Source organism: Setaria italica, chromosome IX, assembly GCF_000263155.2.
Source record: "Setaria italica strain Yugu1 chromosome IX, Setaria_italica_v2.0, whole genome shotgun sequence".
NCBI lineage: Eukaryota > Viridiplantae > Streptophyta > Magnoliopsida > Poales > Poaceae > Setaria > Setaria italica.
Genome location: NC_028458.1, coordinates 14,185,256 through 14,208,867, shown reverse-complemented (window position 1 = coordinate 14,208,867; position 23,612 = coordinate 14,185,256). Strand labels below are relative to the sequence as shown.

General features: G+C 41.0%; 3 protein-coding genes across 4 annotated transcripts; 2 read left to right on the top strand and 1 right to left on the bottom strand.

The window, feature by feature from the left end:
• Nucleotides 1–2,638: 2,638 nt before the first annotated feature.
• LOC101752975 (pentatricopeptide repeat-containing protein At1g55630) lies at nt 2,639–5,321 on the top strand. The gene is made up of 2 exons (XM_004982610.3): nt 2,639–4,360; nt 5,200–5,321. Exon 1 carries the CDS (start codon nt 2,837–2,839, stop codon nt 4,337–4,339), a length of 1,503 nt encoding a protein of 500 aa, XP_004982667.1. The 5' UTR covers nt 2,639–2,836; the 3' UTR covers nt 4,340–4,360; nt 5,200–5,321.
• A 130-nt stretch (nt 5,322–5,451) lies between these two features.
• Nucleotides 5,452–6,861, bottom strand: LOC101786835 (heavy metal-associated isoprenylated plant protein 39). Of its 2 annotated transcripts, none has more exons than XM_004982609.3 (3): nt 6,669–6,861; nt 6,508–6,586; nt 5,452–5,851 (listed from the first exon to the last, which is right to left on the bottom strand). In XM_004982609.3, the coding sequence occupies exons 1-3, from the start codon at nt 6,675–6,677 to the stop codon at nt 5,610–5,612; spliced, it is 330 nt and encodes a 109-aa protein (XP_004982666.1). In that variant the 5' UTR covers nt 6,678–6,861; the 3' UTR covers nt 5,452–5,609. The 2 variants fall into 2 exon arrangements, with proteins under 2 accessions (XP_004982666.1, XP_004982665.1); XM_004982608.3 differs by having other exon boundaries at nt 6,508–6,589; nt 6,669–6,857.
• Nucleotides 6,862–15,709: 8,848 nt separating this feature from the next.
• On the top strand, nt 15,710–23,610 carry LOC101786442 (valine--tRNA ligase, mitochondrial 1). The gene is made up of 21 exons (XM_004982607.3): nt 15,710–15,978; nt 16,440–16,487; nt 16,619–16,678; nt 16,762–16,937; nt 17,049–17,121; nt 17,293–17,358; nt 17,444–17,527; nt 17,783–17,860; nt 18,379–18,462; nt 18,555–18,634; nt 18,775–18,832; nt 18,943–19,245; nt 19,347–19,517; nt 20,068–20,258; nt 20,381–20,783; nt 21,472–21,723; nt 21,801–22,298; nt 22,605–22,702; nt 22,787–22,886; nt 22,992–23,137; nt 23,254–23,610. Exons 1-21 carry the CDS (start codon nt 15,970–15,972, stop codon nt 23,405–23,407), a joined length of 3,132 nt encoding a protein of 1,043 aa, XP_004982664.1. The 5' UTR covers nt 15,710–15,969; the 3' UTR covers nt 23,408–23,610.
• The last annotated feature ends 2 nt before the right edge of the window (nt 23,611–23,612 follow it).

Sequence of the window (23,612 nt, the reverse complement as noted above, 5' to 3'; positions counted from 1 at the left end):
CCTCTTCCACGCCGGCAGCCGCCTCTACTCCTCCCTTCCCGCGCCGGCCGTCGCCCCCTCCATCTCCTCGCGCCGCCAGCCGCTCCTCCCTCTTCCACGTCGCCGGCCGCCCTCTCCCTCCCTCTCCCGCGGCAGGGATCAAGCTCACCCCGCTGACGGCAACGGGGCTCGAGCTCGCTCGCCCAGCGGCAGCGGGGCTCGAGCTCGCCCGGCCGGTGGCGGCAGGGATCGAGCTCAGCCGGCGGCGGCAAAGCTCCCCCTGGGCGCTCGTTCTCGCGCAGCCGCGCTCGCCTGCGCCCAGACGGAGCAGGACGACGTCAAAGTGGGTCGAGATGGTCCGCTCAATTTGGACGGACCATCTCGACCCGGATTTGAGGGGAATATTCCTATATGGGTTGGCCCAACCTACATTCCTTTTGAACCAAACGCGGGATGACGTGGGTCGAACCCGTTCTGATCCACGTCGATCCAGTAACCAAACACTACCTTAGACCGGCTAGATATTCTCGAAGGTTGTTAGGGAGCTTATAGCTCTTTATGTACTAGGGTCCCAGATTCATTTAGAGGATAAGTAGAAGATAAACCTCTAAGCTCAGAGCGAGCAGGTTGTTTATCCATCTGATAATTGTGTGCTAAGCCAACAATCCAGCCATATCAGAGGGCAAAATCAATATTTAATATGAAATTAAATATTTCTAATCAAAATTTAACCATTGTATGAAAAATAGTTAACACAAAGACAAACAATAATTTTCTAAAACACTAAAGGTTGTAGTCGTGGCCAAATATGTTACCATCATGGCACGAATATCAATGGTTAAATAATGCTCAATAAGTTGTTCGGATGCGAACATTAGCAATTATGTTGTTTGCTATAATATTTGGACTGCGAATGCACCAATTTGAGAAGTTATTGCACTAAATTGACTATTTTACAACTTCTTGATCAATCTGCACGCACCTATCGAGTTATTATACTAGATTGAGCATTTTACAAATTGTTGGACCAATCTGCACCCACCTGACAAGTTATGGTATGGTGGGTGCAATTTACTCTTATAATAAACCAGTAAATCTAATTGATTTTTACTCGTGAGCTAGAAAAGAAAAATAAACTATGTTATACCTGAGTATACAGCTAGATTCTGATAAACCAGTAAGTCTAACTCGTGCTGCCTTGTGTTATACCTTAGGCAAACCGGCAAAACCACTGTAAGACCTTAGACGTATTCAAATTGTCTCATCATTTTTTTTTTGAATTTTGTGCAGATGCTTGGCAAGCATGCAGCTACGTTGACGCGAGCTAGAAGATGGGGGTGACTTTGGATGTGTATGTTTATGGTGCCTGATAATCATGTTGGTTGACATAAACCTTTTGTGTATGTTACCACCTTGTTAACCCGATGTGTATATTCGGTCCGAAACTATTAGTACTTTATCCGGTGTTTAAGACTGGCTTGCTGAAAACGATTTTACTAGTATTTTGTGAAGGCACATGGGCAGATTGCTGAAAACGATTTTACTGTCCAACTAGTATTTACCACCTGCAAGGCGCATGTAATTGCTAGTCCCCAAAAGCCGCATTCAGTTCAATTTTACCAACAGTCAGCTCATCATGTCACCTCGAAATGGTTAGCGTCTGCTTAATAACGACTCAAATTTAGAAGCAAATCATCATGCACAGTTTGCATCTTTGGTGTCTGTAATTTATTCAGATTAGCTTATTGATTGTCGCACACTTGCACGTGCACTAACAGATTAAAGGTCCTATGAACCCTGTGTTAACCTTTCTTTTCTTTTTTTCTTTTTCTTTTTGCAAACCTACCTTTGACGATGTATAATAAGAACACATTATTATGTGTTATTGACATTTCTTATTGAACGTTGCTGTATTTTTGACATTTTGCCTCGTGGCTATTATTGGCATTCGCGAAGAGAGGGACTGCTACTGTCAGTCGTGCACTGCCGTTGTGATTGTGCTCCAGCTCCACCGGACGACCCGGTCCTCTTTCATCAACAGTGCCCGGCGGTGTCCACTCGTTGCCATGACGCAATGAAATACTAGTGTTAAAACTATCCCTTTTGATTTATAATTTATGTTTTGATTTCGTAGACTCCACATAGCATTTAATTTTATAATTGAATAAGAGCGGGTACATGTATAGTGGTAGTTTCATATAGATGTTTCATCTTTCACTTCTTAAATTTGATACCGCGTTATAAAAAAATCGTATGTGGCATGCTATTTATGGCTAATCCCGATGGGATGGGAGGGAGGGTTCAATGTTCCTTTTCAACATAAAAATTTTCGATCTTAGCCACATAAGTAATAAAACAATGAAATGGTATTTAAAATTATTCCTCCAATGTATAATTTCAAATTGTGGTTTCATGGCCTCTACATAATATTTAATCTCATAACTCATCAAGAGTTAGTATTTGTGTAGCAGCGGTTTCGTCTTGATAAAACTGGTTCATTCTGTTTTATTATTTTTATTAATGTCATGTTATTTTTTTAGAGCTAATGCCATGTTATTAGAAAATGTAAACGTTACACGCTAATAAGAGTGAAACCCGAGTAGCATAGCACTAAAGGGCCCAATAACCAGGCAACGACAATTCAGCCCAGGATCGAGTTTTCATTTCGTGGGCGGAACCGAGCGCACGACGGCAGCAAAGCACCTCGACTCCCCACTTCCTCTGGCGCCGCCGCGCCCGCGCCCGCGCCCGCGCCCACGACATTGGCGTCGCCACCGCCAACCTCAGAACCAAAGCTCGGCACCACCACCTTCCTGCAGAGCCTCTCACTGGCCATGCGCTCGGGCGCGCGCTCCCTATGATCCCGGGCGCTCACCTACCTCCGCTCCGAGCAGTCCGGGCGCTCTCCGCCCAGCTCTGCCCGTCGCGGCATCTCTGCAGCGGCGGTTCCAGAAACGGCGGCGAAAGTCCCCCTGTACAGAGCAATGGTGATGGAGTCCGTGAGGGAGAAGAGGTTGTGTCAGGCCTGGATGCGGGCCGCTTCCCGCGGGAAATGCTCCTCCGGCTGCCGCCGCCCGGAGGTCGGCCGGAGAGCGATGACGGCGAAAATTGTTCTCCTGGTCACGGTCAAAGGAGACAGTTCTTTGAGGATGTGAGGCTGGAGGCAGACAGGATCTTCAGGATCCTGCTGCAGGACGGCCCGGGGTTCAGTGCCCGCCAGGCGCTCGATGAAATGCGCCCGAAGGTGTCCAACGCACTGGTGAGGAAGGTGCTGTTCAGGATTGTGGTGTCCGTGGACAGTGTGAACCGTGAAAGGTACCCGAAGCTTGCGTACAAGTTTTTCGTGTGGGCAGGGCAGCAGGAGGGGTACCGACACGACACGAGCATGTACAACCTGGTCATGAAGGTTTTCTCTGAGTGTGGGGAGGTGAAGGCAATGTGGCGGTTGTTTGAGGAGATGGCGGAAAAGGGGCTGCCTGTCTCTGCCCGGACGTTCCACCTCCTGATATGCACATCTGGGAAGGTTGGGTTGAGGCGGAGGCTGGTGGAGAGGTTCATCAAGTTGAGTACTTTCAGCTACCGCCCATTCAGGAATGCGTTCAATGCAATACTGCACACGCTTCTGACAATAGAGCAGTACTCGCTGATTGAGTGGGTTCACGAGAAAATGATCCTCGAGGGGCACTCACCTGACGTCTTGACATACAACATAGTGATGCGTGCAAAGTATATGCTTGGTAAGTTGGATCAATTCCATCGTTTACTTGATGAGATGGGGAAAAATGGGCTTACACCGGACCTCCATACTTACAATCTGCTGCTTCATGTGCTTGGTAAGGGAGACAAACCCCTCGCAGCTCTCAATTTGCTGAACTACATGAGTGATGTTGGATGTGTACCAAATGTGCTTCATTTCACAAATTTGATAGATGGTCTTGGCCGTGCTGGCAACCTAGAAGCTTGCAAGTATTTCTTTGATGAGATGGTCAAGAAAGGTTGTGAACCAGATGTTGTCTGCTACACTGTTATGATCACAAGCTATGTGGCAGCTGGGAAATTTGAGGAAGCCCAGAGGTTTTTTGATGATATGCTGGTGAGAGGGCACCTTCCGAATGTGTACACATATAATTCAATGATACGGGGGCTTTGCACAGTAGGAGAGTTTGATAAAGCATTCGCGACGCTGAAGGACATGGACTCACATGGATGCACACCAAACTTCTCAGTGTACAGTAGTCTAGTGAGTAGACTGCGTAACGCTGGGAAGGATTCCCATGCTAATAATGTCATTAAGTACATGACAGATAAGGGTCATTATCTTCATCTGCTGTCAAGGTTTGGGGGATACAAAAGATGCTGAGATGAGATGCTCCATGATTAGGTGCAGAGTTGTTCATTCCTTTCATCTGTTTCCATTTTGAAAAGATGGACTAAGAGGGAGATACACTATAATTTTTTATACTTGATGTAGCACATGGGATTATTTATTTGTTGCTGAAGTACAGAAGTGTAGTGTTGTATGCTACTATTGTTTTATGTAACATCTAAATGAGATAGGGTGGTCGACACTAGTCATGAGTAATGAATAAATCCTGGTTCACTGGTCCTAGGTTGGACATCCAATCTTCTTTTTGTTGCACTAGTGTATACACAACAATTGTTTTACTGCTAATCCTAGGTCCTAGCCTTCCAACTCCCAAGCCAGATGATATCCAATTACTTATTGTCATTACACTGTTTTTAGTGCCAATAAAACACCCTAAGTAAATTATCTGGCAATTATGTTATTCTAAATGGACGACGCAATGAATATTAGGGTGTTAATCAATCCACCTTTGGACTTTTACTGCTCCTCTGATTAGATAGAATGAAAAGATTTATATTGCTCCCTCAACCTGATGTGCTAAAGAAAATATACATTGAAAGTTGCATGATCTGTTAGCCAATTGACAAAAACATTGCTGCAGTAACTTGTGACTTTTCCCAGTTTGGGCTCCGCACCGGAAGTCATTTCTGCCAACCCTAGCATAGGATTAGTAATCACATGTCAGAAATCAGATAAGATCCGAGAATGCATTGTGAATTATCTTTTAGCACTAAGAGGTGGGTGTATATGCACTATCGCCACTTTCTGATGCTCTTTAAGATACTGGCAATATCTCATCACTTGATTGCTTTATCGGTATTCATATCTGTTAAAAAGTTTACCTTTTCTTTAAGGGATAGGGATCGGTGCAACATGGCAGTTTAAGTATTAAATATTATTCAAGTAATTTTCAAGATTCAGTTTGACCAGTCCTCCATTACTTCTGATGTTAAGAGAGTATTCATATGATACAGGTATGCCAGGATTCTGCAAAATAGCCATCCTTTCTGTGTTATTTGAGTTCCCTGATAAATGTTAGTTAGGTTGAGCATCTAGTCATTTATGAATACAAGTTGTTGAGGTAGGGAGCAAGATGCTAAAAGAGATGCACAAATTGTGCTTTTATTTTTAACTAATCTCTCTGTAGTATAAATATTGCATAGTAACTTCACATAGAAACATCAGTGCAAAGTCAAAGGCTCAAAGCTATTGCAACTGCAGATAAGAGAGGTCACACAATGATATTATATGCTTTATAGTTTTTTCATTTCTTCTCTTCTTTCTTCTCCTCTTTCTTCTCTTCTTTCTTTTCCTCTTTTTTCTCCTCTTTCTTTTCTTCCTTCTTTTCTTCCTTCTTTTCTTCCTTCTTTTCTTCTTTTGCAGGTCCAACAGATACAATGTCAATTTTCCCAATCTTCTTTAACTTCTTGGCAATTGCCACAGCATCCATGTCTCCTATGATGGTCATCTTGTTCTCCTTCAGATCCGCTGCTATGGAGTCAATACCTGTGCATGAAATGAGGTATGTATCTCAAATTTTGTTGCTGACACGGTAATGATTGTTCTTTTGTTGTTCTTGTTCACCCCTTTCTACAAGTATAATATTTTCCATTTTATGTGGTGTACTTGTGTTATGGCATGATTGGGAAAACATTTCTTTCAAGATATAATTGTCATACAGCTAAGGAAAAAAAATATCCCCATAACAATTAGAATCAAATAGACATTATGCCAAATTTTCTTCTATCTAGATGGTTTTTCAAATGTTTATGTACTGGATTTTTCAAATCCATTTCTTTTTTGAAACATATACCAACCTCATGTATGACTATTCACCTGCAGAGGGCACATATAACAGCTTTCATGCATAAAGAATAGCCCTTTGGATCATAGCATATTGAGTGGTCCTCATCTGTGTTAGCATGTGTGATAAACAAACTCCACCTAACATGATTCATCCTCTCAAGCGGTCAAGCCGCCTAAAACTGATGCTAATAATTCAAAGTATGTGTCTTAAAGATTAAACAATGGGCAAATAGTATACTAGTTTGTGCAAATACCATATCTAGTGTCTTTCTTTGTTCAGAATATATTTTCCAAGTCTAGACAGCAAAACAATCCATTATCCAGAAAACAATCGATCAGAGGGTACAAAATGTTACCGTAAATGTCCGCAACAGCTTCAATTGCCTTCTGCTTGATCTTGTCATCAGTCATGGTTGGAACCCTCAGTACCACCTTCTGCTGCGAACCGATCAAACAACAGAGGTATGAGCAAGTGAAGAAACTGAAGAAGAAAGTCAAGAGAGAGTGGTCTGCATACCTGAGCCATCTCAAAGCTGTGGAGGACGGAGTGGGGGAGAGGAAGGGAAAGATAGAAGGCTGTGCTCGAGAATGCGTTGCAATGGGAATGTACAAGGAGAAGAAACCAAAGCTGATGCTGGTGGTGGGTTCCTTTATATAAAGGTGGCTTACCCGTCTGTTCTTGGTGCTGAGTAGCCGAATAGGCCAGGGAGCTGTTTTGGTTGACACTGGGTGTGGTTTTTTATTTCGCCAACTCTAGTTCCATATTCTCTTTTTCTTCTTCTTTTTTTAAAGAAATCTATATTATGTATCCGCATACGTGCGGTCGCCCTGCTTCAGCGTTGATGCGTGATGAGTCAGACTTGTATCGCTTTTGTGCTGAAAGTGACCATTAATTCCACCTCGTCGACATCTGCATCGAAGAAGAGGAACGGAACTGTCAATCCCAATTCATGATATTTTAACGTCAGGATGGTTGATTGCTAATACAACTCTTTCTTTTTGAGGAAGCGAATAAGTTCTTCCTGGGCACCTGCTGTGGAAGTCCTCTCGTCCTGAAGTCTGAATCTGTGTGCCTGCAGCTCCTGTGAGTGCAGAACTGTGGAGGCCCCGCGACAAGGCGACGCCAACCGACCACGCCACCGGACGCGCAAAAAGGACACCGGGGTCACGGTCGACGGCGGCGTCGGCGTCCGCGTGACGGGGTCGTGACGGTGTGGACGGTGGCACTACGCCTGATACGGTTTTCTTCTTTATCCGATTCCATTTTGAGCGGGTGATGTGACTCAGGCGTTCGATGGTGCATTGGAAGTAGGGAACTTGCGTATGGCACTCATCCAGGAAGAACTGTTCTTGTGCGGCTAGAGATGTTTGGCAGAAAGGATAAGATTAATTCATAAGTAGTAGTGCAAATTATGTGAGATAATCTTTGACTCCAACCAGGAACTCGCCAATCACAGTACAAGCTCTGTAAAATTCGTCTGAATAGATCATCGCAAAAAAAAAGAAGAAGAAGAAGAAAGAAAGAAAATTCGTCTGACGGTCTGAGACTCTGAGTAGTTGGATGCACAATTGGGCCGGGCGGCCGATGCAGTTTGAGCCTGGCCCAGTGCAGCAACAAACAATGTTCGCATGTGGTCTGGTTTACCATTTACCAAACAGATTAGCATCCTTTTCTCAGAAAAAAAAACCCGACAGATTAGCATCCTTTTCCCCTAAAAAAGAAAACAGATTAGCATCCAATTATGCAACCTTCCTCTCGAAAAGTTGAGACTTTGCAAGTTGCAGGAATAGTTTGTTGTCAATGTTGCATGAAACAAAATAATGAGATGAGATCCTTCCATTGGGTGAGGCTGCACCGATGCAAGAATGGTTGCGCGCTTTGATAGCTCTAGAATGTTTTGGTTCCCAAGTTAAGCTGAATCAGAGGTAAAACTTTCATCCAATTAATGTGATTAGTAACTGTTTCTTTTCCTCACTATCCCTCATTTTCGCGGATCCGGGATGTAAAGCAGAGTTCACGTTGACCTTATGCATAGTTCATAAAAATTAAAAAGACTAAGCAAATGTTGTTACATCCTGGTTTCGAAGATGTTCATACGGGAGCATGGGACGACTGACTCTTTTATGTTACCAGATTTATCAAATTCGGTCTGCAGGTGCTTGGGCTCTATGATTCCTCTGTTATATTCACCTGATTTGATTTAAGTGTCATTTGTCTAAGCTCAGTCGCCGTTAGACATTTCCTTTAGTTAGTTTGTTTGCTTAGCAGAAGCCTAAAATTGTTCCTTTTCCGACATCTCTTTGCAATCTTACAACAAAAAGCAATGTGAAATGCAGCACACAGGAACATCAAGAAATTCCCACCTGTGATAGGATAATGATGTTGATCAGCATTGTCTGCCCCTTTGGAGATTGCTAGATGATCTGCTGCTTCAGATATATAATAAGGTTGCTGCTGAGGTTTGACATTGTCAGGCGTCTATAAGTGGCACATAAATTTGAGCAAATCATCACCTTTACCAACAGATTTCTCAGTAGAAGGCTCCACAAGCTCCTAAACGTTAGGATCTTTATCAAATTAATCATAAAAATGTACAAATTTATCCTCAATTAATTTATTTTTGCTGGTAGTTTCAGCCTTCTGGGAGTGTATTCCTGGCCTCTCGTGTTGCCTTCTTTGGGGTCTTGATCTCCTCAATATCACCTTGACCTTCATCCCTCATTTGATGAGGCACAATAAGATCATCAACTATTAACTTCTCTGACAGAGAAGCCTTTGTCACGTACATTAACCACAAGTTCGCTATATCGTCATAAGACCCCCCCCCCAATTCTTGGTAACTCTTCTTCTAAATCCTTACTCTTGAGAAACTGCAGGCAGCAATCTTTCTTTTCACGAACATCTGAAAGGTAGCCACGGACTGCAAGTATGACTTGTTTGTCATACTCATTGATAGATTTCCCTGATTCTTTAACCTTTATTGCTACCTCAGCAACCTTTTCTGCCAGATCACTTGATAGTAACTGTACCAAAAGAAAAGGACATTTACAAGTTAATGATTGAATGTCAAATGAAAAGGTTAAAGTAAATGAATTCAAAATATTCACAACCTTGCCATCAAATTTCTGTACAGACTGAGGAACAAGGACATGCGCAGTCACTTTAGCATAGTCCACATGGTCTTCAATTAATTTACCAATATGAGAAACAAGATGATCGAACGACTCACGGAAGATGAGAGGCACAATCGACAAAGTCCAGTTAAGATGATCCAAGTTACCAAGGACGTATACAAACTCTCTATCCATCTGTGGAAGTAGTAGTTGGTGAAATTTAGAATGCTTTGCACACATTTTTGCAAACTAGTGAAATTTATAAAATCAGACCACTAATGCAAAGATGGTAGAAAAAGAACTCAAATAATGCAAGGTCTCAAATACGAAAAAACTGCACATTCCACCAATAATCTCCAAATAAGTATGTCACACATGTTAATGAACACTAAAACAAAAGAAGTGCATCCAAAGACATACACATTACTTTGGATGGCATGGACAAATGTACAAATCAGAATAACCAAGAGGCACACACAGTTATTAATGACTTATAGAGAAGAAATATGGTATACATAATATTTATCCATAGCATGCTTTGAACACTAACCAAATCAATGTGAAATGATCATCCATGCCCCTATTAAGTAACAGGATTCAACCACTTTTTTCTTTCGAAACATTTAATTATTAGGTTTTTGCGAAAAATAATTAATTAGAAATTAGAGCATGGAAATGTTGCAATAACTATAATCTAGATATCTTGAGGAACCTATTATGCAAATAGTGTTATGCTCTAAAGTAGAAAGTGTTGAACATGTTTTGAGTGTAATTGCCCTGCGACTGGTGGGGGCTTTGGGATTCATTACATTTTCAGAAACTACAATAGATGGGAGTGGATAAGACTGTTGAAGCCATGGGTATTTTATGATCTGCATCAAAGATATTGGTGGATCAGTTCTCTAGAAAGATGACAAGTAAACCAAATCAGACTCCCATGGATTTGTGGCTCCCATGGGGGTTTGGAAGCAAGTAGCCTATAGCCAACAACCCAGGTCTTGTTCAGGAGATGAGAAGTTGTGCAAAACAAATACTAATATGGGTACAAAGCTTATGTTTTAATGATGCTTTAATGTAGCCTTGTGATGGCATGTGATTGTTTAAACGTTAGGAGGTTCTGGTGTAAGCTACGTGCTCAAAATATTTATGCTTGTCACCCTGTTATATGGATGTATGATGGTACTAGTTATATGTAACTAATTGGTACATGGAGTAGGAGTAAACACTGTACAATAGCAAAGGGAGAATAAGTACCTATCCTTGTGAGACACTGACGCTATATGATAGTAACGCATTTTGCAATCCCTTGCTTATTGGTAGGTAATAGTCTTCATTCAAATTGTCCATTTCTTGGGGAATAAATTCATGCGGGACACGCTTTAGCCCCCACATCAAATCACCAAGACTATCATCATCATTTGAAAATTTAGTGTAACATTTGATCTTCTAAAAATGATAACAATATTAGAATTCATGCCGAGTGGATTATTTGAGATAAATGTAACAATTAAGGGAATATACTGACAAGTTTTTCCTCAATGACAGATTTAAGATCATTGCCTTGAACAATCAATTTAATTTCATGCGAACACAACTTTCGAATAAGCCTGCTCAGCTCCTGACCTGGACCATGACAACTGTCTCGGACAATAGATTTGTCATGGACTTTTACAAAACCGAGGGCTAAGACAACCTGACAGCCATGATTGCATAACCTTAGAAAAGAATTACCCACCCCACAGCAGTACAAAAAAGTATGAATGCAAGTTTAGCATGAACAAAATGGTTCTTGTTTCAAAGAAGAGAACACAAAATAACGAACTAACAAATTAAAGCATACTAAATTTTGATTTTAGGGGACACAACATGCAAGAATAGGAAAGAACAGACTTTCTGTATACTATTATTGCGTTAGCATCTAGCATTATTTCTCAAAGCTGGCAGCCTAGCTCTTGTTGCCAATGCCTATGCGCAAGATAGCACCACCTGCAGACTCAATAAGCAGTATCCTACCTAGGTGCCCATCATAGTTGATAAAGTACTACATGCTGGGTATGTGGGTCTGAACCTACCTGTGTTACCTCAACATAGCAGGTCTCATGCTAGGTAAAGGAAAAGCACATAAAAAACCCATGAACACAATTGAAGCAAATAAGGCTAAATAAGGCTACCAGGCCCTCTAACAGGATTAAACAACCAAGAAGAGAAGGAATTTTATTGAAAACGGTCCTTTTAGCCCTATGAAGATTGGAGCCTTGGAGCCATATTTCTTAAATTAGATCCTGGGAACAAACTAGTATGTGCATGGATTTATTTTATATACCTCCTGTGCATCCATTTCCTTGGTAAACCATGCCCATATGTGCTGCAAAAATTGAAAGGGAGAAAAACTTTATCACTGTGTCACCAAAAAGGATGGGAAAGAAATGAATGAAGTGTGGGACAAGTACCTGAGGCCGTCTAAACACATCCTCATTAACATCAAAAATGGCAAAACCTGAAGGTGTCTCAAGGACTGTCCTCCTATATGTTGAATGCTAAGAAAGTTCCTGTGCAAATCCATACAAAAGCAAAAATTAATGTTGTGAGAAGTAACAAAAGACAACTGTATTGTGACTATTTTTGATCTTAAGAAACATATCCCCATAAATGGTATAGACATGCAGTACAAACCTTATAGATTCTCTGTATCCTTTAAGCATCATCATCTGAGCTGTGAGTTTGGATTCCATAAGCTTGAGACGGATCATAATCTCATTTCTTTGTTTAGGAACAGCCAAAAGGTGACTAAGAGCTCCCATAATCATTTCCCTATCGTTCATGGAATTTTTTTCTTCTTGATATTGAGTTGCACATTCATTTGCTTCTTGGATCTTTAGTGCCAAGTCCGATGAGAACATCTATACCAACAAAATTAATGTAAGTGAATGAGTGGTTTATGGCATCTATTCAAATATTCATATTCCGGTGCGAATAAATATAAGCATGTACCTTACAGAAATCATATCGTGGTGCCAACTCAGGGACAAGAATACTTGCAAGGACTCTGGCGTACTCTAAGTTATTCTCAATACTTTCACCAATTCTACAGACATGCTCATCAAATGACTCCCTCAATGTCCTGGGAACTTGCTCTAAAGTTGTGTCCGCATAGCGCAATAAGCTAATTTCTGATATGAACTCTCTATTAAGCTGAAATGCATAGAAGAGAATCAGATATTTATATGCATCAATTATATGAATTAAGACGGCAGCCCTACTTTTAGTTGAACAACTTTTTGTGCATGTTGTGGGGGTGGGGGAAGAGAAGGGGAAGGGGAATTTTAGTAGATGCAGGAAGAGTTACCATTTTTGGTGAGACATTGTTCAAATGATCTTGTAAGAATTGTTGCAGACCCTTACTCAATGGGAGACAATACTCCCTATTTATGTTGTTGATTTCTTGAAGTATAAACCCATGAAGGACATTCTTCATTCCCCAAGTGAGTTCATCATTCCTCAAAACTTGCCAGCACAGGCAACAAGGTGGCCTAGCCCCTCATCCAAACTCCCAGGTCACTTTCTCCGGAACGCTAGCAAATCTAATAGTTCCATCTGCTCCTAGCTAAGCAAGGCAATACAGTAAGTAGACCTGAGCATTTTGCGTGCCGGGCTGGACTCGGGCTGGGCTGACAAAAAGCCCGGTTCATTTTGGGCTGAAAATTTGTGCCCACGAATAGCCCGCCCGTTCTTTTTAAGTTGAAAAATAAATAAAATTAATTGTTTGGGTAGGCTCGAGCCGGTCCAATTTTTTTTCGGACTTGGTTTTCGTTGACCACGCCCAGCCCTGTAGATGGCGTGGGTGGGCCAAAACCCATCGGGCTCGAACCAGGCCCACGAGCTGCGTCGAGCCGGGCTTAAAATGCTCAGGTCTAGTAACAAGTTATGGAACCAAGCATCCCCTTAGTAAGATGGGAAGAGAGTGTAACAAAGTAGTTCATGAGTTAGCTAGTTTGCGATCGTACGGTGCATTGCGTGGTTTGGAGAGCACAAGCTCCATTATGTATTAGCGTGCTACTTAAACTCGATTGTAATTCTGTGCAAAATTAATGAAATCACTCTTTTCTCCTTTTATTCGATGCCTGATCTGATTATCTGGTACTCCATATGTCTTGAAATATAAGACATCCTAGAAATTTATGACATATTAACAAGAGTAGCAAAAGACGCATGTACCCTTAAGTTATAGTGGGGAGTTGTGTTGTCTGGCTCTTTTAATGATAGTTGCATATAACAAGAAACTTATGTTTAGTAATAATCCACCAATCAGCCACTCTTATCTTGTCAATTTCTAGAAGAATTAAATAATCAATCATCCAAATGTGCCTACAATACCTTATATTTGAGGATAAATTTTAAACGTTTAGATACCTTGTGCTACAGGAGGATGAGTAGATACATATAAATATGGGCATTTATGATCCTTTTTGGTGCAAGTAAAAGCAAAAAAGGAATTATAAATCATTAGAAGGGAGAAAATAGCAATGAAATCAACATGACAATGTTATAAGGCCATTCTTAGTACTAATTCCATTTCACTTTTTCAAACTGCCACATCATCTATAGCATAATGAAATCATGAATGAATCCTACAATGCAAAGGTTTGATTTCACCGTTTCCAACATTAGTGACAACATTTAATTCATACATGATGTGCAAGTATTTGATTGGATAAGAGATATGATGAGATGAAACTATAGCTCTCGATGGATATGTAGAGGAAGTTTCATTGTGTTCGTAACTGTGTAAGTAGAGTTTCATAGGGATTAAAATATTTCCTTCTCCCTCTTCATAAATCTAATGCCATGTCACCATATTTGCTTATATGGCACATCATCTATGGAGAATGGAACCTCCACTTAAGTGGCAATTTTGTGAAACCCATGTTAGCGGTGATAATTTCGGAGTCTATTGTCTGCAGTGGTAAAAATCCAAATTTCTCTGAGATAAAGGAAGCAATTGTCGATGGAACCCACCAGCGGTGGCAACCAGGGTGTGGGGACCTAGCCATCTAGTAGCTGGTGACTAAGGTTCTGGGGTTAGTGGAGAGTTTGCGGGAGAACCGTGATGAGCTAGAATCAATTTCTGTTTTTTAGGCTCTGAAGTTAATACATGGTACGATTTCACACCCTGAAAAGGTCTTGAATCCTACTTTCCAATTTATAGAGCAGCCAAACAAGTTGATTCTGGAAAAACAATACCAATTCGGTCTTATTCCAGTGAACCAAACATGCAACCCTAAACCTTTTAAAGGACACTTTAGTTTTTTTTTAGCAACTAGCGCCTGGACGTTGGATGGAAAACTTCTATTGGACGACGGACGCTTAGTGTCTCGTTCAGTACGCAGGTCCATCACAAGAACAACTCAAGATAGAACAGAAGGAATTCAGGCTTTGAGTTAATTTTGTTCATCCCCATCTCGTTAGCACATGGGCTCAGTTCAGCACGTAGGCGGTAGGCCCACTACACTGTTCCTATTACCGGCCCAAGGCCCGGGTCGTGACATAGTGGTCTGCATACCTGAGGCCATCTCTCCGGAAGACGGGAGTGGAGTTGAGGATAAAGCCCGCTGCAAAAATGCTTGGGCACTTTGGTGGTTCTAGAAGGTTTTGGTTAAATATAAGAGATGGAAAAGGTCTCCTTTCAAGCAAACTTGGCTGTCAAGTTTGCTACCAGTCGGCTTGGTTCCCAAGTTCTGCTGGATCACATGTAAAAACTTTCATCTAAGTGGTGCAATTAATACCTGAGCTCATGTTGACTTTATGCCTGGTGTAAATTAAAAAGAAGATGAAATGGCTGTCTATTTGGTTTACATGGTACCGAGTACTGACGAGTGACGATTGATCTCACCATTTTTAAATTCCGTTCAAAGTTAAACCGGTCCTAACGATTTAGGGTGAAACCCTCGCAGTTTCACCAGGATCGGATTTTTATTTTTAATCATATAACCAGGGACTCCAAATTTACTGTTCCTTCCTAGTACTACCAGAGTACCAGCACAGTAGCGGGCTACACAGATTGGCCATGTCTTGGAGACAAATCACACTCAGATTAAGGGCCGTTGGTCTCCAGAGCTAAAGTTTAACTCTGTCACATCGGATGTTTAACATCCGATACTAATTAGAAGTATTGAATATAGTCTAATTACAAAACTAATTACACAGATGGAGTCTAATTCGTGAGACGAATCTATTAAGCCTAATTAGTTCATGATTTGATAATGTGGTGCTACAGTAACTATTTGCTAATGATGGATTAATTAGATTTAATAAATTCATCTCGCGAATTAGCCTAAAGATTCTGCAATTAGTTATATATTTAATTCATATTTAATCCTCTTATCATACCGAACTTGTTATTTAAACACCCCCTCACCGAACCCTCGCGCGACGGCTCGGGTTGCCAATCCAACACTACCTGGGATTGGGAGCCGAACTCCTGCGGCCGGTCGCGTGGCCCTCACGAATCCTCCTCGCATAAATCCCGGCCACCGATCACACGGCACGCGCCGCCACTCGACCACGCATCCGATTCCGGTCATCACCCTCCTAAACCCCGGGAAGAAGCCCAAGCCGGCCGCGGCGCAGGCGCGGCTGTCGTCGCCTTCTCGCTCCATCGGGACAATCACCGGCGGCGACCCGGGGGCCGTCCCCCGATCCGCGCCATGGAGAAGGTGAGCGCCCGCGGACACGAACCACAGGGGGTTTCCGCTTGTTGTTGTGCAATGTCATTCTCTGCGCCTGGTTTGTTTGTGACTACGCCTGCACGATTGGGAGTTAAAGAACTAGCACCGATTTAAGCGTTCGATACGATTTGTTCGTTCAAAGTGTTTGATACGATTCGGGGCGCGAATGCGATGCGGCTGCTTGGGTTGTGCGAGAACTGGAGTCGCGTTTTCAGCGGGTTTTTCTTGGATGGAACTTCCGCATCGGTTCTGGCCGACGGCAATCCAGTGTCGTTTTGGTGATTAGTGACGCGTGATGCTTTTTAGGCGGATTGTGCTTCTTTTTTTCTAAGAATTTAGTTTGCATTTGTGAAAGCATACTGCACTGATTGGTTGTAGCACAGTGAATGTATCTTCCTTTTTTATTTTTATCGATCTGATCCGTTTTGGTGGTTTTGGCCTGTCTGCAGCCGCTGGATGAGAAGGAGTTGGAGAGGAAACTGAAGAAGGATCAGAAGGTATTAGCAGTCCAATTGGATGGATTACCCTGTGCTGTTTATGCTGTAACTGGAAATTGGGTCGAATTTTGTGGATCGTGTATGCCCAGTTTTAAATTTTAACCAATGCTGTCAGGCGTGTTCTCTGACAGGCGAAAGAGAAGGAGGAGAAGAAACAAAAAGCAAAGCAGAAGGAAGCGGCTAGGCTCCAGGTTTATTCAATGGCAGAATGATCACCTTCACTTGATGCATTTAGTTTTATCTCTTCGCCATGTTGAATGTCGGTCATCTATAGGCACAAGCAGCATCTGATGGAGGTGGAGGTAAGAAGAGTGATAAGAAGCTGAGAAAGAAAACTGCCACGGATGAGAATCCTGAGGATTTCATTGACCCAGAGACTCCTTCTGGACAGAAAAAACTGCTGGCATCTCAAATGGCAAAACAATATAGCCCTGCTGCTGTTGAGAAATCGTATGTTGCTTTGGTTTCTCCATCGACTCCTATCATCAGAACTTTAGTAACTCGATATAAGAAATATGTGGATAAATTTTTCTATTTCCCTTTCTCTTTTTTGCCATGCAGCTGGTATGCTTGGTGGGAATCATCTCAGTATTTTGAAGCAGATGCAGCAAGCTCAAAGCCACCATTTGTTATAGTAAGTGCCTTCATTTTCTAAAGGGTTATATTTAGAACAAACATTTGCTCCCACTCATTGTGTGGCTCTGTTTGGTTATCTGATCTCACATAGCATTTTTTGGGGTAGGAGAAAATATGCAAATAATAACCATTTGATGCATCTGTTCTTACTTAACTTACTTACTTTCAGGTCCAGCCACCCCCTAATGTGACTGGGGTGCTTCACATAGGCCATGCGATCACAGCAGCTATTGAGGTAGTGACTATTTATTAAATGTCCTTTTCTTTCTTCGCTGTGTATTATGATTTTCTGCCATACATGTCGTTCTATTTTGATTCAGGATGCTATAATTCGCTGGCGGAGGATGTCGGGCTACAATGCTTTATGGGTTCCTGGAATGGACCATGCTGGCATAGCTACACAGGTATTTTTCTGTTTACTATCGGCTGATGTGTTCAGCACATAAAACAAATATGGGATTCCAATATGTTTCCTCTGAATGAGGCATGCAATTATGTGTTATTACAATATCATGTGTGGTCGATTTTTCTGTTCTTAACAGTACGGGAGCGGCATGATTATCTCTCTACTATTATTATATTTAGTAGCAAGTATCAGCTAAATATTTATTTATTTATTTATTTTGAGGTAGGCTAAATATTTATTTTTGCACCATTAGGTGGTGGTTGAGAAAAAACTCATGCGTGAGAAGAATCTTTCAAGGCATGATGTAGGACGTGAGAAATTTTTGGGTGAGGTAGGTGCTTTATTTCTTACAATTGACTGATTCAACTTCAGTAGTAATATGTTGAAGTAGTATATTGCCACATTGATAGGCATTGTTTCAATGTTGGATTTAGTTCCCAAATATGTGTTCTATAAATCATGTCAGTGAACAGTTATGCCATACTGCATTTAAAAAAATAAATCATGAGCCTAACAAGATGGCTCTGGACTCACATGGTTATATGTCAATGTACCAATTGACACATATACAACAACAACAACAACAACAACCCTTTCAGTCCCAAGTAAGTTGGGGTAGGCTAGAGTTGAAACCCAACAAGAGTCGCAAATCAGGGTTCAGGCACATGAATAGCTGTTTTCCAAACACTCCTTTGTAAATTGACACATATACAAAACCTTAAAACTTTGTAGGGGTACAAAATACATTGCTCAGTTTACTTCATTATTTGCAAAAGGGAAACAGGGTTATAAGTTGCTGATTTAACCTTGTATTTCCTTGTTCCCTTCGTTAAATCATTTGTTTCATAGGTCCTCAAATGGAAAGAGCAGCATGGTGGTGCCATTCTGAAACAACTTCGCATACTTGGAGCTTCACTTGATTGGTCACGCGAGGTATTCCTTTTTGTTTAGCTTGGAAAAATCTACATTTATTTATGCTATTTTGTTTTGTTTTAACCCTCAATTTTTTTTCAATCTATGCACAGTGTTTTACAATGGATGAGCAGAGATCAAAAGCTGTGACTGAGGCTTTTGTTAGGCTGTATAAGGATGGTTTAATTTATAGGTTAGTTTTCTTGTTGAAAGTTCTGTTACATTTGGTTCTACATCAACATTGTGCGTGTATTTGTTTCTTTATTATGTGTTATGTTGGAAGTTCTTCCATCTTTGATCGATATATCTTCTTGACGGGTTACCCTATTGCAGAGCTCATCGTCTTGTGAACTGGGATTGCACACTTCGAACAGCAATTTCTGATATTGAGGTAGACAAGGCCTCCACATTAACAATAAAGTGGACAGTTTGGCTCTACTGAGTAGCATCCAATATTATGTTTCAGTATGATATAATTATGTTTCCATCATTGCTTTTCAGGTTGACCATGAGGATCTTGCAGGGGAGACTCCATTAGAGGTTCCTGGTTATAGATCTCCAGTGCAATTTGGTGTTTTGATATCTTTTGCCTATCCTCTAGAAGAAGGTTTAGGTGAAATTATTGTCGCAACAACCAGGATAGAAACGATGCTTGGCGATACTGCCATAGCTGTTCATCCGCAGGATGAAAGATATAAGCACTTACATGGAAAATATGCTTTACACCCTTTCAATGGCCGAAAACTCAAAATAATTTGCGATGCTGAGTTAGTGGATCCTAGTTTTGGTACTGGCGCTGTCAAGGTTAGTGTGCTCACCCAAAGTGCTGTTTTGGATATGTTGATTTTGATTTTTCCCATTCGGGCTATTTACATATTACTTTGGATTTTACTGCTATCTTGCAGATTACACCAGCTCACGATCCCAATGATTTCAAGGTTGGGGAACAGCATAACCTTGAGTTCATTAATATTTTCACAGATGATGGAAAAATAAATGAAATGGGAGGCTCGCAATTCGAAGGGATGCCACGTTTTGCTGCTCGAACTGCTGTTATTGATGCATTGAAGAATAAGGTGTTGATATATTATTTAGTTTTTACTTCTATTTCATTCCAGTATCTACATCAATCTTATAGTTGGCTTACATTCATTTTTATTTAGATACTCATACCTGTTATGGTTACTCAGAATTCACGATTGTACTGAGTCAACTAGAAAAAACTTAATGTTGACTCATAATATTCCAATAGCATATAGAGTAATTCTGCACATAATTTTATTTCCTTGAACCTGAAGCTTAGCAATTATTACAAAAAGTACAAACTCAATTGATAGGTACTTTGTTTGTTACATGTTGGCATTCCTGTTTTTATTTCTTCAATTGGCTTGCCTTATAGCCATGTTATAGTAATGTGATTTAAATTTTCCTTTACTCAAAGCCATGTTATAGTTACCAGTGTAATTCCATTAGAGCCTTTTCCTGCGTAGATTACTAATCATTTTTCTTAGTTTCAGTTGAAAGTTGGTGCCTGTTTATATATCTTGCTGCTTCCATCCATGTTTTCCTGTATTTTGTTGTTATTGTAATTGCAAAATTATAATCAGTTTGCACTTGTCAATCAAGGGTCTCTACCGAGACACAAAAAGTAATGTGATGAGCTTGAGTCTGTGTTCAAGATCTAAAGATGTTGTGGAGCCAATGATGAAGCCTCAATGGTTTGTTAATTGTAACTCTATGGCAAAGGAAGCTCTTGATGCTGTGAAGTCCAAAAAAATTGAGATCATTCCACCACAATATGAGCAAGACTGGTATAGGTAACGGATTTTTTCTTACTTCCGGCATGCATACTTTTTAAGTGTAAATTGTGTTCCTCCTCCTAGATTACAGAATTAGTAGACAAATGATCAATGCTGCATGACTTTTCTGTGTGTTGCAGATGGCTTGAAAACATACGTGATTGGTGTATATCAAGGCAACTCTGGTGGGGACACCGGATACCTGCTTGGTATGTGACATTAGAAGACGACAAAGACAAAGACATGGGTTCTTACAGTGACCACTGGATTATCGCAAGGGATGAAAATGATGCAATCCTGGAGGCAAAGCAGAGGTATCCAGGGAAGAAATATCAGTTATATCAAGATCCTGATGTACTGGATACATGGTTTTCATCTGGCCTCTTTCCATTAAGTGTACTTGGTTGGCCAGACGATAAACCTGATCTTAGTACATTCTACCCTAGTTCTGTTCTTGAAACTGGATCAGATATCCTCTTCTTTTGGGTAGCACGGATGGTGATGATGGGAATGCAACTCGGTGGGGATGTGCCATTTCAAAAGGTAAATTATTGAAAGTTGCAGCTTGTGCCATATTCTTCTCTTGTCGATAGCTGTGCTGTTAATTTTTCCCATTGTGTAGAACACTGTAACAGCTGCTTATAGCAGGCTAGCTTTTAATTAGAAACTGAATATAAATGTATAAGTTCTTTTTTTATGGCAAGCCCATGCCTGGTGCTTGACCTATTTAGCTTCCATCGGTTTGGCCTTTGAGAGAACACCTGAAACTCTTAATCATTTTAAACCACTGTCCACTGTTTATTTTTCTGCATTACTAATTTGCTTGCTTCTCATATTTGCCACATCATTGACTTGCATGTAGCATACTAAACTATGATCACCTATATACATTCGCTTGGTGGTGAGTCTGTTCTAGTTTTCGAGTGTGTTGGGGTGTCTTGTCAGTGCTAAGATTAGGGGATGTCCCTTTTCTTTTATACTTTCTATTCTTTCTTAATGAAATGACACGCAGCTCTCCTGCATAGTTCGAGAAAAAAAAAAGATCACCTTTATACATTAACCTGATTTTTGGGTCCAAGTCAACTGCAGTAACTTTAGCTGTACTGAACATGAAGAAAACCAATTCTCTAGCGACATGTAAATAGAAACTCCATTTGGCACACATAGTTGGAATGCTGTCTTCAAAAATAGAAGATGAAACCCTGAGCTGAATATCTTATCTGTTTGTCAGGTTTACTTGCATCCAATTATTCGTGATGCACATGGCCGTAAAATGGCCAAGTCACTGGGAAATGTCATTGACCCCATTGATGTAATAAATGGCATATCACTGGAAAATCTTCAGAAAAAGTTGGAAGATGGCAATCTGGATCCAAAAGAGGTAGAGAAAGCAAAAGAAGGACAGAGAAAGGATTTCCCTAATGGCATTCCAGAGTGTGGTACAGATGCCCTTCGCTTTGCCCTGATTTCTTACACTTCTCAGGTTATTAACGCTGATTCTTTTTTTTCCTTCTTTCTGTTGTCCTTGCCAACTTGTAGTAAAAATCTCTTGTATTGCAGTCTGACAAGATAAACCTGGATATCAAAAGAGTGCATGGGTATCGACAGTGGTGCAATAAGCTGTGGAATGCCATTCGTTTTGCCATGAACAAGCTTGGAGATCAGTACGCCCCACCAGCAACTATTGCAGTGTGTTCTTTGCCTCCTGTCTGCAAATGGATACTCTCAGTACTTAACAAGGCTGTTGGCAAGATTGAGTCATCGCTAGAAGCGTATAAATTCTCTGAGGCTACGTCCTCTATATATTCATGGTGGCAGTACCAGCTTTGCGATGTATATATTGAAGCAATAAAACCTTATTTCAATGAATCTCAAGAGTTTGAATCTGCAAGAGGTGCTTCTAGAGATACATTATGGGTATGCTTGGACACGGGTTTGCGCCTGCTCCATCCATTCATGCCTTACATAACTGAGGAACTTTGGCAGCGTCTTCCTCAACCTAAAGAAGCCTGTACAAAAGATTCCATTATGATATCAGAATACCCCGCAGCAGTACATGTAAGTTACTACTTTTCAGGATAAGTTAGATGTTCCAAGAATTGGATATTCTGAATTCTAATTTGATATTACCTCCTGTTTTTGTATATTTGATGTTTTTGAACTAATCTTGCTGTCCTAACATCAAATATATAAAACCGGAGGTAGTATAATTACTTTTTTAGTTAGAACCTACTAAATGATATAAAATAATACTATTAAAAGGAAGCAACATCGAAGTGAATAATAGGATATGGCATATGCCTCAATTTGGCTGCATCCTGCAATATAACTTCTCAAAGGGAAACTTTTTTTTTTGGTTGACAGGAATGGACAAATGATCAAATTGAAAATGAGATGGAGATCGTGTTAGATACTGTGAACAAGCTACGATCACTTCGGCCATCAACAGATACATACGAAAGGTTTGTTTGTGTTCATGACATGTGCCATCATGAGGGTTGCTTCATTTGAATCTAATTCCGTATTTTCTGCGTGCACATGAACAGACGTCCTGCTTTTGTGCTTTGCCGAGGCTTGGAGACTGCTGCCACCATGCGCTCCTACCAGTCTTATATCACAACACTTGCGTCTGTATCATCTCTTCAGGTTCGATCCATCATCCATTTGTTTGTTTCCTGTATTTATACTATAATCTGTCCAAGTCAAAGGCACCAGTAAAACAAATCGCTCATCCAAATGGTATGCTACCAGATCCTGGCCGAAGATGACCCAACTCCTCTTGATTGCGCCACGCATATTGTAAACAAGGATCTATCCGTGTTCCTCCAGCTCCGGGGAGCTCTGGACACTAAAGCTGAGCGTGAGAAGCTAAGGAGAAAGAGGGAGGAGATCCAGAGGTAAGAGTGGTCACAGTATCTCTACCTTGTTCAACCATCATTGCATCGAACTAGTTTAGCAATTCCACAGTTCATATTCAGTAGTAACATGGTGTGCTTTCCCATTACAAATGCAGGCAACACGATGCGTTGTCACAGAAAATGAATGCTTCGGGATACCGCGAGAAGGCCCCGCAGAGCAAGCAAGACGAGGATGCGAGGAAACTCGCTGCTTTGTTGGGAGAGCTTGAGATCGTGGACGAGGCTGAGAGTAAGCTAGATGCTAACTGACGAAGTTTAGATGCACGACACATCAGCCTTCTTCTCTGGGGACAAGACGAATAACTGACATATTTTACATGCGTTTGCTTCCTCACAACTCCAAGTTTGCAGGATAAAAAGAAAGTTACTCAAATCTGTAAATAGCTTTTCTTAGGGCCCTGTAAATAACCTTTGTAATTTGTTATGGTAATTGTATCATTATTTTGTCGTCCCC

What these genes read in the sequence shown, in the direction of transcription:
- LOC101786442 (XM_004982607.3), top strand. An exon ending in ATGCTGGCATAGCTACACAG is followed by an intron (nt 17,528 to 17,782) that starts GTATTTTTCTGT and finishes TTGCACCATTAG; the next exon opens with GTGGTGGTTGAGAAAAAACT. An exon ending in GGGATGTGCCATTTCAAAAG is followed by an intron (nt 20,784 to 21,471) that starts GTAAATTATTGA and finishes TCTGTTTGTCAG; the next exon opens with GTTTACTTGCATCCAATTAT.
- LOC101786835 (XM_004982608.3), bottom strand. An exon ending in AGCTGTTGCGGACATTTACG is followed by an intron (nt 5,852 to 6,507) that starts GTAACATTTTGT and finishes TTTCATGCACAG; the next exon opens with GTATTGACTCCATAGCAGCG.
- LOC101752975 (XM_004982610.3), top strand. Translation starts at nt 2,837, where the DNA reads ATGATCCCGGGCGCTCACCTACCTCCGCTCCGAGCAGTCCGGGCGCTC.